The 18188-nt window shown below is 39.0% G+C and overlaps 1 protein-coding gene across 1 annotated transcript; it reads right to left on the bottom strand.

Annotated features, from left to right (window-relative positions):
• Positions 1-273: 273 nt before the first annotated feature.
• Positions 274-16292, bottom strand: rac3a (Rac family small GTPase 3a). Its single transcript, XM_044331238.1, has 6 exons — positions 16123-16292; positions 12440-12511; positions 12239-12356; positions 3696-3758; positions 2723-2882; positions 274-1349 (listed from the first exon to the last, which is right to left on the bottom strand). Exons 1-6 carry the CDS (start codon positions 16155-16157, stop codon positions 1219-1221), a joined length of 579 nt encoding a protein of 192 aa, XP_044187173.1. The 5' UTR covers positions 16158-16292; the 3' UTR covers positions 274-1218.
• Between the last annotated feature and the right edge of the window lie 1896 nt (positions 16293-18188).

The following is an 18188-nucleotide window of genomic DNA, read 5'->3' as shown; positions in this document are numbered from 1 at the left end:
GTGGGATTAGAAAGATTCTTATAATTAAGAGTTGTGTGCTTTATTCTAAAGCAAAGGTCTCTAACTCCTATTAGCTCACAGTCATTGGCCAGGTTTTTTTCTCCAAGAGGGGCAGCGTACTTACCTTGCGAGGCAGCTGGATTTGTGAGATTACAGCATCATGAGATCACGCGAGAATCCATCTTGTCAGGCTTCAAGTTAGGATTCTCACATGATCTCCTGAATCCAGCTGCCTCGCAAGGTAAGACGGTGATAGACAGTTGGTTCATCCAATCACCTGCCAAGTATTTTTTGCCCTTTTCCAAACAGTTTCCAAGGACAACTTCTCAGATGGTTCTGTGTAACAAAGCATCTGGTGTGTCAGGTTAGCAGCATACAGCACTAACAACTTAACACTAAATTTCAATATATTCACAAAGCTGAGCAACTGGTATTATATTAAATATCAAATGTTTATAAATGTATGATAAATGAGAAATTCAAAGCCAGTTCTTACGCAGCATAGTAAGAACATCAATTGATTTCTCTAAAGTACAAAACTTGGGCAAACAAATTTGAGAGCCAGGTTTGATAAGAAATTCTAAACGTTTAGGTGGCCTTATAAAATTGTCTTACAGTCGGGATCATCATCATCATCATCATCATCTGGAGACAGTGACCCTGTTCTATAGTGCTGAACATACAGGGAGCTAATCACATGTTTACACTTATTTAAACTGTGCTCGTATTTGAAGAAATATTGCAAAATAAAGTCATCTCCACAAAACCTATCAAAAGAAGCTTGCGTTAAAAAAACAACAATACATGGTGTGCAAAAGGAGAATATACATTTGGTCTGTTTCCTTGTTTTGTTCAACTCGTGTGTTTTTAATTACAGGTTGTCAAGGTTGAACAGGAGAGTGCAAAATATTTTTGCATATCCTGGAAATGAGTAAACTTTTCTCATCCTAGTCCTAATATCTAAGAGTCAGACTCATAAGAATTGTTTTAAGGCATACTGTACATCACACAAAATTCATCTTTGTACCCAAACATTAGGCTTAAATATGCCATCTTTAACACACCAGCTGAAATCCTCAGCCAGCTTCTGACCAGTTAAGATAAACTCCTTCTGTGCAGATGGTACATTGCTGTTGTGTTTCAAAGCAGTTCCCACTTGGCAGTACCCCGTTCATAAGTAATCACATCCTGGTGGCCTCATCTTCTAGCTCCTCTTCCTCAGAACACTGTGCACTTCTTGCCTCTCTTTTTGATGGGCGGAGGGCAAAGGACAGCTCGGATGGCCTCGTCAAAGACTGTCTTCAGCCCTCGCTGAGTCAGAGCGGAGCACTCCAGGTACTTGACTGCACCTGCAGACGAGGAACAGCCAGAGGGGTGTGAATGAGTTCAAAACTCTGTGTGCACTCATATTCCTTTATCCAGTTTATAATCCTTATTTTTTTTCTTTCTTGGCTTGTTTGACTCTGCATCAAATTCACAATGCATATAAATACCATACATTTAATAGAAATAAAAGCCAGTATTCAAATACAGTCTAGTTCCAGTCCACTGAATCGCAGCCCACATCTGATTGTTCAGTGATTAAGATAAGTGTGCTGTTGTGCTCACTAATGGCTCTTCCTCTAGTTGGAGAAAGCTTGGTACAGTAGGTGAGATTAAAGGACAGGTTCACAGTTTTTCAAGTGTGTCTTAAAACAACAGTCATGTGTCCATATGAACAGTGAAAGAGGTTTTCCTCACTGTAATCATTCCTCCTGTTCATACTGGCTATTAAAGGATTCAAATGTGCTTCAATGTAAGTGATGGAGGCCAAAATCCACAGTGTGTCCACACAGTCATTTAAAGTAGATGTGAAGCTTATATGAGGCTTCAGCAGTCTGAGTTAGTCATATCAAGTGGATATCTGACACATTTACAGTCTTTTTAGCATCAAATTCCCTCTTTGTGTTTCCTCAGACAGTGTTTCCCTGTTGAGCTGTGGTGGAAGTATAGTAACAAAAAGACTGTAATGTTGAAAGATATCTACTTGATTTGACTCATTTGGACGCTGAAGCTTCATATTAGTTTCAGATAAACTTTTAAATACATTTATGCACAGAAGGACCTTACATAATGCACTTACAGTGTAAGAAGGGATCTTCTAATGATTACATTATACTTAGATGTGACCTATGATTACTTAAAGGACAGGTTCACAATTTTTCAAGTCTGTCTTAAAACAGTCAGCTTTCCAAATGAACATTGAAACAGGTTTTTCTTATCATAATCATTCATTCTGTTCATACTGGCCAATAGAAGATCCCTTCATTAAACACTCTCTATGAGCTGGATGTTTAAGTTTGTTTTTCACTCTACCTTGTGCATGTATGCTTTTATTTTGATACACCAACTTTTTCACAACCAAGTGCAAAAACTTTTTTTGGGTTATTTCAAGGTTGTTGTTTTTTTTTAAATGTTGGTGTTTCCACTCAGTTATTCAGACATAAATAAAAACAGGCGGATGGAGACACGCTGGTGTTGGAGAGCAATGGAAACTCCCACACAGACTAGAGTGTGGCTTGTACTGGCTCCCTTTGACTGATGTGAAAAACTGCTCCTCGCAACCATGACCAAAGCCTCTGTGTCGACTGAAAATAATTTACGTGGCAGTCACTTGCTACTGGATAGTTAGCACAAATCAAAATCACACACACACACACACACATACACAGCGTGTGCCTACCTATCTCTCTGGCCATGGCCAGACCCTGTGGGTAGGTGATGGGAGACAGCTTTTTGTCTCTCAGCCTTTCAATCGTGTCCTTGTCGTCCCGCAGGTCCAACTTGGTGCCCACCAAGATGATGGGTGTATTAGGGCAGTGGTGACGAACCTCCGGATACCACTGCAAAGAAAGCCGCAGAGGTCAAAGGTCAATGATGAGCAAAGATGCAGCCAAATGCTTTAGTTGTGTTTAAGGGTGCAAACATCCCCATCCACAGTGAAACATACTGTAGTATTAAGGCCAATTTAAGGTTTCCACATTCTGCGTCTGTGGACAGCTGTGGACTTGCATACAGACTGTGGATGTAGTTCCATACATACTACAATCAGGGGTCCATGGACACAGATGTGTTCCACTTATGCGCACTACTAAACAGGGTTGTAGCATGATAACTTTTCAGAGTTGTAAAATACACTCTGTGAGTATTACAGACTGCTTGTGCAGCATTATTTCTGATCAGCCTTTTAACACAATAACGTGTTAGTCCAACTGGATTTGCTGGATTTCGACAGCAACATGAGAAAAGGAATACAGTACATACATATTGTAGATGAGACAGGCATTGCTGTTTGCTTTTCTAGCACATGCGCAGGTGGTGTGCTTGCAATGTGTACAGTCCCCTCTGCAGATGTCTGCATGCAGCCCAAAATTTTAGACTGCACGCAGACTCTTGCTGACATGGGCAGATGACGAAATTTACATCAGGTAGACCCGGAAAGCATGAATTGACCTTTACAGTCATTACATCTGATGCTGTTGAGGATACACTCTCTGATTCTGTTACAGGGTTCTAAAGTCAACATACAATACATTTGGGGGATGTGGGTGAGTTGTTTTGTGTATCTTTAACCTTTTTTTCAGTTAGGTATACTTATTGTACAACACAGCACTTCAGAATGCTTCTAATGAGCTGAGAAGAGACGGGATCAGCACCTTGGCTCGGACGTTCTCAAAGGAGGCCGGGCTCACCAGAGAGAAGCAGATCAGGAACACATCCTGGGCAGAGAGAGGACAGAGAGTTACACAGTAAACATTTCACTCTCATAATGGAGGTTAAGTTGCATCATGACACTTCAGTCACCCTGCCTGATCTCATCATGAAACTTCATGATTCAAGAAGCTGTGAAGCAAACACACAGACATCCTGCACAATAGAATCAAGAATCTGTGCTTTGTCTCCTTCTCCTCTTGTCATATACACAATGTCCTGAGATCTGATTATCAGTTCTATCTGTCTTTCCTGCCAGGAAGTGCAAATCTCAGCCTGCCTCACTGATATCACAAATGAATGATGAAACAACTCTAAGACCTCTATGAACTGCTGGTGATTCCAGACAGTCCTTCTGTTCAACACAACATTAGTATCCAGCTCAGCTCCTCCTCCTCCTCCTCCTCGCTGCCAGGATTCATGATTGACAACAGACTACCTTTCACTGAGCATGTTGCATCACACCATAAACATCAGCAAGATCAGGCCTTAACTGACAGTACGTCACTCAGCTTCTTGCACAAGAACTGGTCATCTCTCACCTCCATTACTGTGACACCTTGCCAGCATGCACAATAAAACTGCAAATGGTCCAAAACACAGTGGAGATATGGGGCTTCATTTATAACCGTTGCATATGCACAAAAGATACTTTCTAAGCAAACTTTGGAATTTCTTCTTGACAGGAGAATGTGCAGTCTTCTCCAGAAACATGCGTACACACATAAACTGGAGAAATGAGAAAATGCGACTCCGATGGCAGAATGCGAACACAACAGTATTAAGTAGATCTTTCAGTGTACAGCTCAGAATCAGAATCGAGTTTATTGTCAAGTACATACAGGGAAGCCCATACTAGGAATTAGCCTTGGTGTTGTACTGGTGTGCAGAAGTCTTAGATATACACAAAAAATACACAAAACTTAAGTAATCCTAAAAGAATATAAAAAAGAATAAGTTTACAAAAGAAGAAAAATGTAAAATATATTCTGGGTGAAAGGAGCAGCTAACAGGTTTAAATGTATTATAATAGAAGGGAATGGGATGGATGTGCAAGATATTGATTAAGAGTAGGCTGCACAGTATATAGTGTGCAGTTATTAATAGTAACACAAACACTCTACTTCTATGTCGGACCGCTTCTTTTTTATTACAGAGAGGATTCAACTAAAGCCTGTTTGGCATCTGCAATGCCAACACCGTGTCCACCAAACAATATATTTTTTCTTGCCTCAACCTCCCCAACAACAACTTCAATGTCACATTATGTGAAACTTCTCTGTCAGCATTTGCAATGGTTGTCTTCATGTAGTCAGTATGGATGGATATTAATTTGGGGTGTTTTACTGACTATTTATAGACAACTATGGGCGTTACAAGGGTGGGACGAGACGCTCTCTCATGTGCGCCAAATTTCGAGTTGATTATGATTTATAGAGGGAAACCGGTGTAGGATGTGCGTGCACACTATGTTATGAATCACAATATTTTTGTGCGTAAGCACTTCCTGTGTTTCATCTGTATGCCACTTTTTGACATTAATCCTGCGAACAGTTTTATAAGTGAGGCCCCTGGTTTTGAATCAGCCAGAAGTTATTTAGTGTCCCATCACCATCAGTCACAGTTCCTCTGTGCTCCCTTGGTGATGGAACGAGTTACCTAACTTGACTTCGTCAGCAGACTCCCTGTTTGTCTCCAAAACTTGTTTCAAGATCTATACCTCCCTGAGGTTAACTACTCACCTCCATTGCTCTCTCTAGATATCAGGTGGAATTTGAAACTGAGAATTGTGGCATTTCTTCTCAAAGACTTCTCCTTAATCTACTGTAGCTTAGATTCTACCTCATTTGTGTGACGCTTTGTACCAAAGAAATACATATGAATGTCTCGTCCTGGCTGTGTTCGATGTGCAAACGGAGTGCCTGTGTGAATACACAGCAATATGCTGCCAAGAGTAGATGATTTTTAAGATCAATTGAAAGTTCATCTGTCCAGTCAATGTGCCCAGATACATACAGATTGCCCATATTCTATAAACAAAAATGCCATAATGTTCACTGCATCACAAAATGTAAACTCAACACTTGAAGTAACTTGAATCCAACGGATTTCACACTAATTTGATTGATCTATCTTTTCTCATAAAAAAAACAAAACAACAACGTGGTTTTCTTGATAAGTATTCCATTATCTTAAAAAACACATTGTGATTCCAAACAATGAACTCATGAGCTCTGGGTGTAAAAAGTAATGGCAACCACGGCTCCTCTCAGCTTCTGTACATTTAAACAAATAGCAACATTACACTGTGTTCACAAAACCTGCACAGTATCTGAGCCTCGTCTGACCCAGGAGGAGTGTCCTGAAGCCAGGCCAGAGCACAAGTAATGATCACCACAGGTTCAAACTGTGTCACCATGTCAGCTAGAGAGGAGCATTGACTGTGAAATGGAGCATTCACCAGAAACACTCTGTGAAAGCAGCCTTATTGACATGCAGAGCATGTACACACAATCAGTGGCAGCCTGCTGGGACTGAGCTGCCAGTCAGAACTCTGTACAACATGAGACACAGCTAGCTGTGACACACTAGCTAAAAACTAGAAGTCACTCCTGACAGTATAGGGTGGTCCAATTATTGCAGTTACTTATCCAGGATTTTTGTAAGAGAGTAGTTCGTGTGGAAAGAGTATGACATCAATGATTCTGGGGAAAGTGAACAACAAAAGCAGGTTTTTGGTTAGAAAAGCAAAATAACAAAATGTTTAGACTGATGGCCAAATCTTGTGTTGAGTTGTTTCAGGGGATAGAGCCGTATTACTACAACCCCTGAGTATCTAAAAGAGCACTTTCGCATGGTTAAGGGAAGTCAAATTTTATATTATATTTGTTTTCTGATTCACCATCTAGTTAAAAGTCTGTGTTAATTGTAGATCTGATCAACCATGAACCATCAAAAGAACCATAAACAACTTTCTTCATTTATTAGAAAATTTTTTCTTTTCATGATCTGAGTGTCGGGTTTGATGAGTTACATAATTTCAATTTTCCCTGAAACACTTAGCATAATAAATAAATTATTAAACAGTTTATTATTGTTATTTAACAATTAACAATGAAAAGATTATTAAACAATGAATTCACAATCAAAATATCAATAAATACAGATGCAAATCATTAATAAATAATACAAATACATTCTGCCAGTAGAAATGCTTCCTGTGCCTCTGAGCAGGACACAGTATAGATACAGAATGCAGGCTGCAGAGAGAAAACAGCTGCTATAGCAGTGATAACTGTGCACCTTTATTAGTATTATCCACAGTGCACATGTGTGCAGACATAAACTCCATCAAAAGTTGCTCCAGCTGCTAAAGCTGACTGATCCAGCTGTGATCAGCTGCCGCCATCATCAGAAACGGATGTCGCTTCACATGACGCTTCAGAGGAAAGGACGTCTCATTTCTCTAAAAACATATTTCCTTGTTGCCTCTTTCCTTGCATCTCTCCATTGATCCTCAGTAGGAGGGAATAAGACGCAAGGAAAAGACGCAAGTGAGGGAAACGTGGATGCAATTAAGAGACTTGAGATGTACCCACTGTGTGTATTTATATCTGCCCTCTCACCAAAGTCCTCTGCCAGCTTGTCATGTTGTACACTTGCTTCTCAACCACCTGTACCTGTTATCATGTTCCTGATTTTCCTGCCTGATAATTCTACCTGTGGTTGGACCTTCTGTCTGTTTTTGACCTGCCTGTTTTGCCCTCTGAACTTGTTTGCATGTTTGGACCGCGTTGCTGTTGCCGAACGCAAGCCTGCCTTTGGTTATCGAACTATTAAAACTCTTTCATTGAACTGTTCTGCCTTGGTGTCTGCATTTGGTTCGTTTTCCAGTTTGCCCAGTGTTTAAACTTACCTGGTGTTTTTGTTTCTGATGAACTGGTGAGACTTGTGTGTGTGTGAGACAGATGTTTCATAGGCGTAGTTTGCAAATATTAGCAGTTCTTGCTCCCAAAATCCTGGTCTGGCCACATGGATACATTATTTTTAAAAACCTGTTCAGGATTCGAACCACTGAGCTTTGATTGTTACTAATTTTCACCTGTGATAACTTTCGATACATCCCAAGTGGAGACGATTATCCACGCGTTCATCATGTTATGACATTATCATTAAGAAATGCTGTACAATGATAAAATCTTCTAAAAACTCTTAAAATCCTGCACTGGCTGAGGAGGTGGAGCTGCTGCCATTTTCAACTCAATCCTAATAATCAACCCTAGACCTAAACTTAATTATAACTCATTCAAAAGCCTTATCCTGTGTCTAGACAATCTATAATCTGTAATCTATGCAGCTGTCTTCACCGGCTCTGTGCAGGCTCGCGTCTCAGTCATGTCTCACGGGCGGAACCGCTACCTGAAGCGTTCATTTACACTTTAAGTCTATTTTCCTCCGTTTGACACACATCACTACAGTCATGTGTATCAGGCTCTGAGTGCTCCCAAAACACACAGATGACCTACGCTCAACACTGTACCTGAACACCTCCAGTGTAGACACACTCTGCTGTTTCTGTCTATCTTCGTCGAATCTTCGTCTCTCTCACCCAACCTAGAAAACATTATAGCCAATTCTATTTGTTATAGTGTACCATCCTCCTGGCCCATACTCTGAATTTTTATCTGAATTCTCAGTTTTTATCAAACTTAGTCCTTAGCACAGATGAAGTATTTATAGTAGGTGACTTTAATATTCATGTGGACGTCAATGATGATAGTCTAAGCACTGCGTTTATCTCATTATTAGACTCAACTGGCTTCTTTGACTGTAAATATACCCACTCACTGTCTTGACCACACCCTCGAACTTCTTCTGACATATAGCATTGAAATTGAACATTTCATAGATTTTCCCAAAATCCTATTTTATCAGACCATTACTTAATAATAATAATAACTTTTGAATTTCAATTACTGGACTACATGCCATTAGACAAAAATGTCTTCACTAGATGTCTGTAATTCAATGCCATGTCTCAATACTACAGGGGACTCTTATGCTAATTTTAGTCCCTCCCAAATTGATAATCTTGTTGATAGTGCTGCAGGCTCACTGCAAATGACACTTGACTCCATCACCCCTTTCAAAAAGAAGATAATAAAACATAAGTAGTTAGCTCCATGGTATAACTCCCAAACCTGCAAGTTAAACCAAACATCACAAAACCTTGAAAGGATATGGCGTTCCACCAAACTGGAAGAATCTCGCTTAGTCTGGCAAGATAGTCTTAAAACATATAGGAAGGCCCTCTGTAATGCCAGAGCTGCCTATTAGTCATCATTAATAACAGCCCTAGGTTCCTTTTCAGCACTTTGGGCAGGCTGACAAAGAGTTGTAGCTCTATTGAGCCATGTATTACTACAGCTCTCAGTAGTAATGACCTCACTTCTTTAATGAAACAATTCTAACTATTAGAGACAAAATTCATCACCTCCTGCACTTAATAGGCACTGATTTATTCCCAAACACAGGAACCTTAGAAACAGCTGTAAAAACCTGATATATATTTAGACTGTTTTTCTCCAATTGACCTTCCTGAACTAACTTCAATGATTTCTTCATCTAAACCATCAACCTGTCTCTTAGACCCCATCCCAACTAGGCTGCTTAAGGAAGTCTTACCCTTAGTTAGCACTTCTTTACTAGATATGATCAATCTGTCTTTAGTAACAGGCTATGTACCACAGTCCTCTAAAGTAGCTGTAATTAAACCTCTTCTTAAAAAGTCTACTCTTGATTCAGGCATTTTAGCCAACTATAGACCTATATCTAACCTTCCATTTCTCTCTAAGATCCTTGAGAAAGCAGTCGCTAAACGGTTATGTGACTTTCTACATAAAAATAGTTTATTTAAGGATCTTCAGTCAGGATTTAGAGCGCATCATAGCACAGAGACAGCACTGGTGAAAGTTACAAATGACCTCCTGATTGCATCAGACAAAGGACTTCTCTCTGTACTTGTCTTGTTAGATCTTAGTGAAGCATTTGACACCTTTGACCATCACATCCTATTACAGACACTGGAACATTTAATTGGCATTAAAGGAACTGCATTAAGCTGGTTTAAATCCTATTTATCAGATCGATTTCAGTTTGTACACGTTAACGATGAATCCTCCATGCACACAGAAGTTAGACACTGAGTTCCACAAGGTTCTGTGCTTGGACCAATACTATTCACCTTACACATGCTTCCTTTGGGTAATATTATTTGGAAACACTCCATAAATTTCTATTGTTATGCAGATGATACTCAATTATACTTATCAATGAAGCCAGATGAAATCAATCAGTTAACTAAACTCCAAGCATGTCTTATTGACATAAAGACCTGGATGACCTGCAATTTCCTGCTACCAAACTCAGAAAAAACTGACATAATGGTGCTTGGCCCTAAACACCTTAGAAACATATTATCTAATAATATAGCTACTCTAGATGGCAAATTAGCATAGGTTACTGATTTGGGAGTGATTTTAGACTAGATTTTAGACAGATCTAAATTTTATTTGCCATTTTAATAAGGTCACAAAAACATATTTTCATCTGAGGAACATCACCAAAAGTAGACCACTTTTAACTCAGAATGATGCTGAAATGCTGATACATGCTTTGATTCCAAGATGTTTAGATACTGGGCTCCCTAAAAAGTCTTGAAGAAAATTAAAGTTAATACAGAATGCTTCAGCAAGATTTTGACCGATACAAAAAAAGAGATCACATAACCCTTCTGCCTGCATCACTGCACTGGCTATCTGAATCTTTTAGAACTGATTTTAAAGTCCTTTTACTTGTCTATAAAGCTTTACATAACCTGCACCTGCGTATATCAGTTACTTCATTTTATGTTCCAACCTCCACTGCCTTTCTTTTAGAGGTTCCTAAAGTGTCAAGAAATAAAAGTAAAGAAATCTGGTGAGGGTGCTTTCTGTTTTTATGGCCCTAAACTGTGAGACAGTTGGGTCTTAGAACAGAGAACTAACTTGGTGTTTTTAAAAAGAAATTAAAGACCAATCTTTTTAATTTGGCTTCTAATTTGTGGTAACTTTGTTGGTATCATTGTCAATGTTTTATTGAATTGTGATCAAACTTTTTTTCCCACTTATTGTTGTTTATTTTTGTGATCAAACTTTTTTACTTATTGCTTTTGTTTATTGCCATTTGATCTTGTTTTGTTAAGCACTTTGGGCTGCATCTTTGCATGAGGGTGCTATACAAATGAAGATTATTATTATTATTATTACTACTCCTGCACCTGTCTACCTACCTACCCTCACCAGTTGACAACTCCACAAATACACATAAGAACAAATGAATAAATACAACAACAACACACAGGTAAGATAACAAATTGACACAAAGCACACTGCTAGAGACACATAGTTATAACAACCTATAAATCACAAGATGAAAATGCACAATATCAGCCTCACAAACATATTCACACAAGCACGCCTCACTTGCTTAAGGCCAATCACTCTATCACAATCAACACTCAATCATGCTATCACTTGCTATCACCATCTCTCACTATCTGTCTAATCACTGTCGCTGTCCAACCTCCTCAAAAACGCAAAGTTGTGACATAATAACCAAACCAAAGACCATTTCATGCCCATATGATTTTAGTTTTCTCCACCTGTGCATATACAATAATCCAATTACTGTCTCTATTGTCCTTGCTGTCCCTAAGTAACACTTGACAGTTATGTCTAATATCGATGATTGAGTTCGCTTCACAGTGCAGAAAACCATTGTGATGACAGAGAAACAGTATATACCTGCATACAAATGCTGTAACATGCTCCATGGCAGATACAGATGTCGTATATGTGCCACAGTGTAGAACTGTCTCCACTCTGCATTCCAGCTGAGTGTCAACTGTGCTTTACCTTTAGGCTGAACATTTCATAAATCGACTTGACATCAGAGTAATAACAATATATGAGACAAATGTTAGGACTGACAACAAGAACATTTTGTAAAGAATGTATTACTTGTTGTCATTCCCTAGTTCTTGCTTCAAGCATGCTGAGATCGATCATTACAAGATATCACCATTTAATTCAATACCAGTTCAACTTGAACACTGGTACACAACTGTGACAGCTTTCAATGATCAAATTTACTGCCTTTTTCAGTCATAGTGACTTGATAATTGTTGTTAAATCCTCATACATCATGCATTAGTTACATATTAATGTAGAATGTGTATATATATTATATTATATATTATTATCATAAGTTTAACCAAAAATATTTATTAACTTCAGTTTAACTCCAGACACATTTGTGTGTAAGTACAAAAATAGAAATATTATATGCTCTAATTTTATAAGATGTAAATGTGAATGATGAGTTGTATAAAAAGTTTACATTATTTATTGGTTGTGTGTGTGTGTGTGTGTGTGTGTGTGTGTGTTACCGTCTGAGGGTAGGACAGGGGGCGGAGCCTGTCATAGTCCTCCTGCCCAGCTGTATCCCAAAGGCCCAGGTTTACTGGTTTACCATCCACCATCACGTTTGCTGAGTAGTTGTCAAAGCTGAGACAAACACACAGCACATCCAGTTTACATGTGAACAGGTCGGTGTGCATCAGTGCTGCTGAAGGTGTGGCTGTACTCACACTGTGGGGATGTACTCTCCAGGGAAGGCATTGGTGGTGTAGCTGATGAGCAGACATGTCTTCCCCACCGCACTGGAGACAACAGAGAACAATGACACAAAGAGATGCATACATGATCACTACCATTCAACTGTGGCAACAACATGATGGCAACAGCAAAGAATATACTGTTAATATGGTGGAAGCAGAGTCTTTAAACTGGGATATAAAGCTGGTATGAAGACAAATTTGTGACAAGACTGGATATAAAACATCTGCAACTAATTTCTGCAACCTCAAATGAGCTTCAGATCGACTTTTGTGGCGTCCAGTCTGCCCTCAGTCTAACATGAGAGGAAGAAGAAGTGGCGCTACCCTGAGCCAATATGGCAGCGATTTAGAACCAGGCTAAAAGCTGTTGTAAATTTAGCTGTAGCACTGTTCATATGTCACTTTATTAAGTTTTAATATTTTTTCAGGCAAGAAAGTAACCATTTAGATTCCCAATATATGGTCATGTGATATGCTGCCCCCTATCTGTTTGGTGCAGGTGGACAAATCTTGCATATTACACCTTTAATAGCTAAAAGTGAGTAAAAATGTTCATTTTTACAGGAAGAAAATGCAGAAAATTCTAACATTTGAATGATTTTGACATTGCCTTAATTAGCAACCAGTCTTTATTACTTTATGCTGGCCTATTATTTGAACCTAATTTGAATTATAATCATTACCCTTGCATGTGATGACATGGGTTGGTGGGTGCTATACCGGTTGATTGGTACAGACTTGCTTCTTTGAGTAATGGAAAGTGATAACCCAGACTAACTGTGTTCAAATCCAGACAGGAGTGATCTCAAGCTTCAGGGCACAAGATCACTGAGGTGCTTATAGGCTGGATCCGTTTTGTATGATTGACACACTGGTCAGAGGATGGATCCATTTTGTTGACTTATTTATTATATTTTAAGCACAGTATGGCGAGCTTAACACACAAGGGCACAGAAGATAAGAAAAAGAGGGAAGTAAAGGGAGGAGTGCACTGTGTTGATAATGACAGGCTAAAATTTGGATATGTAGAGGCAAGTTTATCTCTCAAAATGCTTCACATAAGGCTTAAAATATCATTAAGATGACATTTTAAAAGACGCTGAAAAAGACAATGGATGAATGCTTGATACTGGTTATTTTTCAGAACAAAAATTCTATTGTCCTGTCTGTCTTTACCAGCCCCATCAGTGATGTATGGCAGGACAGTCATAACAAATTGTAGCCTATTGAAGAAATAACAATGTGTGTTTTATATTTCTTTAAATCTTGCGTCATGCTTGGGATAAGACGGCACAAGATTCTGCTACAGCTGAGCACATATACATACATATACATGTACAGTGTATAATAAGAACAAGGCCCTCTGATAGCGAGTTTATAGGTTGTAACTAATTTCTTTATGAATGTTAATTAATCATCATAAATTATTTAATAACATTTGTGTAGCCATGTTTGGCAGCATGCTTTGTCTCTTCAGACAGTCCTTTAGTTCTTATTGACTTATTAAGATTTCATTGTGGGTGACTCATACTCATTTTTACTGTTTGCTTTTTAGGAAGTTATATAAGTGTTAATTATTGTGAGTGGAGGCTGCTGTATAAACAGATAATGAATGATAATATAGTAAAACAGTTGTGATCATATAAAATGTTATAATTGTGGACAAATGCTGTACATGAATAAACACAATGTCTTTATGCCTGCTTATTTTTTCATCATAGTGTGTTATACATTATTTATGAAATGTTTGAATACTGTTGATGTGTTTTTTCACCTAGGAGTTGCTATTATTAATGGATTATAGGTGATCTATAAATCATTAGTAAACAATTTAACCGTTTATAAAGTATTAGTTACAACTTCTACACTCTTCATCAGGGGTACCTTATTATAAAGTGGTACCAAAATTGGGCAAAATAAGTGACTCAGAACTGATTTCTGTGTGTTTTTTTTGCTCTTGGTGGCAGCTATAAGCAGCTTCATTACTTCTGTTATTATTGTAAGTCAGCGGAACTCAAACTTTTCTAAGTTTCAGCCAGCATATAATGATGTTATTAGCCATACCTGTGTTTGACAAGTTCAAACGTTTGCTATGAATATGATCTATTCAACTGTTCAACATTAGAAAACGTTAGAAAAGTGAACCACAGTGTTCTGTAATCCATCAGATTACTAATATCATATTCACAATTGTTTCTGTAACACTGTGTCTCGCTCCTGTTTGTGTTGGCGTTGCCCATCCTGCCTCTGTCTTCTCTTGGCTTTGTCATTCTCTACCTGTCCACTAGATGTCCCAGGACTTTCCTGCCTGGTTCCCACACTCACCTGTGCACCTTTCCACTCCCTTTCCACTGTCTTAACCTGCTGCTCATTATCCCATCTGACCCAGTATTATATACACCCCTCCTCTGTTATCCATTCCCTGCCAGTTCATCAGTGTTGCTACGGTGTACACTTGCGTTCCAGTCATCCCATATCCCATATTCTGTATTCTGTTCTGTAGCTGTCGCCTCTTCCTGCCTTGACCTGTGGTTTAGACCTTCTGCTTGTTTGTGAGCTGCTTGCCCCTTAGACTTGTTTGCTTCTTTAGATTGCCTCCTTGTTAGCGACCTGTAAGCCTGTCTTTTGGATTTGATTAGGTCCTCTTCCCCTTTGCCCCGTCCACATACTCATGACACATTATACAGTTCAAGGTCCCGTCTTGTAGAGACTCTTTCAAGTGGTTGGAGCATGAGTTGTTGTTGACATTACAGTAATAAACTGAATATAGTTCATACAAAGGCACAAACACTGATGGAACAATTCACTTTTTAAGCCACTACATTTGTGACAACTGTAGTTACTTTGCAGATGAAGATTTTACTTTCACAGCTGTATGCAAAATCTTCATCAGTTTATAAAATATGAAACTACACAACAGTTTACAAAGCAGTTAAAATGAGCTTCACAGAGGCCACAATGACTCTGCACTATGAGTTTTAGTACTTTAAGAACATTTTGGTGTTCAAATAATTGTAACACTTGTACACTAATATTTTATTAGTGTGGTATTGTTACTTTTACTTTTACACTTGTATGGGAGAGCTAGATATTGTATTGCAGCAGTCCTTGTAGCTAGGAGTGTGTCTGTGTGTGTGTGTGTGTGTGTGTGTGTGTGTGTGTGTGTGTGTGTGTGTTGAAGGCATCGCAGTGTGTAGGTGTGACAACATTACATCATTAAAAAAAGACAAACCCAGCAACAGCCACACAGTACACTATCGTGCGTTGCGCGCGTGCACACACACATACACACACACACGCACGCACGCACACAACACAGGTGAACATTAAAGCTGCTGAGTTAAAACAAAAATCAAATCAGTAGTAAAAAGATAAACCTCATCTCGAATTTGCAGCTTATCACTCTGCCGCCCACCGCTCACCTTTCAGAGATGAATAACTGCCCTTCATCTCGTTTCATCATTTCATTTCATTTCATTTCATCTCATCTCACACCCACCAGGGCTGCAAAGAAGCCCGGTGTTTAGTGAATGCCGACCCATAACCCCCCCTCTCCAGCCCAGCCCCTCCTGCAACAATTGCCCTCTCAGATGCGAATTCACTCATGAATAAGACAACATTTCCACTCGCATAAACACAGAATAAATTCTCACCCATCGCCCACGACTACGCATTTGATGGCCTGCATTTGCGGAGAGAAGAGATGCTATCCGAGCGTGGAGTTTGCACAGCGTGCAGCCACCTGCCTTCAGTTTCTTCAGCTGTTGTAGGTGAGCTGCTGCTGCTGCTGCTGCTGGGCTGTAGCTGTAGCGGCAAACGGAGACCGTAACCGACTACACGCGAAGTGTTCCGGAGATGAACGAACGCATTTAAAGGGCCAGTCAGCTGTGCGAGCTTCTGCAAATGATCGGGCCAGGCTGTGTTGACCACCAGCCAGTGCAACCAGGTACATTTACTCAAGTATTGAACTTCAGTACAATTATTGTAAAGTGTTACCGTTACTTGTATTTTTCTTGACTATTACCACTTCAAGTTACTTTATACTTGTGAATGGATAATGAAGCTTTTAAAATACAACACATTGTTAAAGATTTTTGGCTTTTTACGTCTTACAAAAAGCAGTGTGTAGTCGGGGTCACATTTCACATGTCTATGAGTTGTTAACAGCTCCACCAAATAGTGATTTTTCCCTCTAAACTTCTCACATGCTTTCATTTCAATAAATGTTCAAATGATCCAATATTTCAGCAAAAATCAAAGATTAGAGAAAAATTCAAAAAACTGAAAACAGATTTGTGTATCAGAACTTTGTTTTTTCTTCTTTCCTCTCCCATTAATCATCTCATGACCCCTTAGATTTATCTGCTGACCCTTTGGAGGGGCCCGACCCCTAGGTTGGGAACCACTGGACTAAACTAGCTAACTGTATATAAAGTATTTGAAAGTAGCTCCACCTCCAGCAGCTACAACAGTAACATGCTGCTCTAACACTGATGCTTCACTATTAATAATCTAATGATGTCATATATAATAATATATCAGTCAGAGGGGAAAAACCACTACTTTTACTGCAATACTTTAACTACATCAAGCTCATAATACTTATGTACTTTTACTGTAGTAGGATTTTTCAAGCAGGACTTTTACTTGTAATGGAGTATTTTTACATTGTTGTATTGGTACTTTTACTGAAAGGATCTCTGTACTTCTTGCACCACTGTCACTAGCCTACAGAAATCTATGCACTCCGAATAACCAAATTGTCAGGTGTGATACCGTTTAAAACCAGCCTGCAGGCTACAGTGCAGTGTCCTCCCCTTTTCTTTCCAGATTAGGTGGATCACTGTCCAACATGCTGATCCTGAGACTCCTGGGATGTGAGAGCTGTCTGAGACACTCCACATCAGAAGAGAGACATACTGATTTACCACTGCAATCATGAGTGTTGTTTGTGTTTGTGCACTGGAGGCTTCAAGTTTCCACATCACACTTGTGTAAATTGCATACTGGACCACGATTGGCTCTAAACTAGTTGTGATGTCACAAAGCATCCTTGTAAGTACAGGTGTTAAACTAAGATTTGAATTGAGCACAGAGCAGCAGATGAACGTGAAAACAAACTGCACACACATCATTCTGCACAGAGAAACTCAAACATGCAACTGAAGGAACAAAAGAAGATTTTCTTTTAAACATTAAATTGTAATTATTCAGGTTTAGTTTAAGGATTAGTTAGAGGAGGTAAAAACATGTCATTATTATTATTATTTATATTTCACAGTTGTATTTTCAGTTTTTAGTTGTATAAGTAAGTGTAGACTGAAAGTCTCTTTTTTAAATTATTTGGTTAATTTATGAAGTCAAGCTGTATTTTCTGTATTTATTTTCCCAAGATTAAGGTCTAAATGCTGCTTCAAAGCTTTCTCCACACTGCCAGGAATACAAGTCATGTGGAAAAATATTGAATCCTTTACTATTGTTGGGCTAAAGGTTATCAATTTTGAATAAACTTAGTCTGTAAATAATGATCATATCGCTTATAAAATACTACCCCCAGCTTGAAGAAAAACACCAGACATGACCTCAGTGTCCTCGTGGTAATTACAGCCCTGCATGGAATGAAGCAGTTTACCAACCAATTTAAACTAAGTCCAGCGCACTTCCTATTTCACCAAGACGGAAAATTGGGGATCTATAGGTCAGTGGCAAACTTAAGTTG

This window comes from Thunnus albacares, chromosome 17 (assembly GCF_914725855.1).
Source record: "Thunnus albacares chromosome 17, fThuAlb1.1, whole genome shotgun sequence".
In the NCBI taxonomy this organism is placed as follows: domain Eukaryota; kingdom Metazoa; phylum Chordata; class Actinopteri; order Scombriformes; family Scombridae; genus Thunnus; species Thunnus albacares.
The sequence above is the reverse complement of the archived record's forward strand: the minus strand, read 5'-3'. Positions and strand labels throughout refer to the sequence as shown.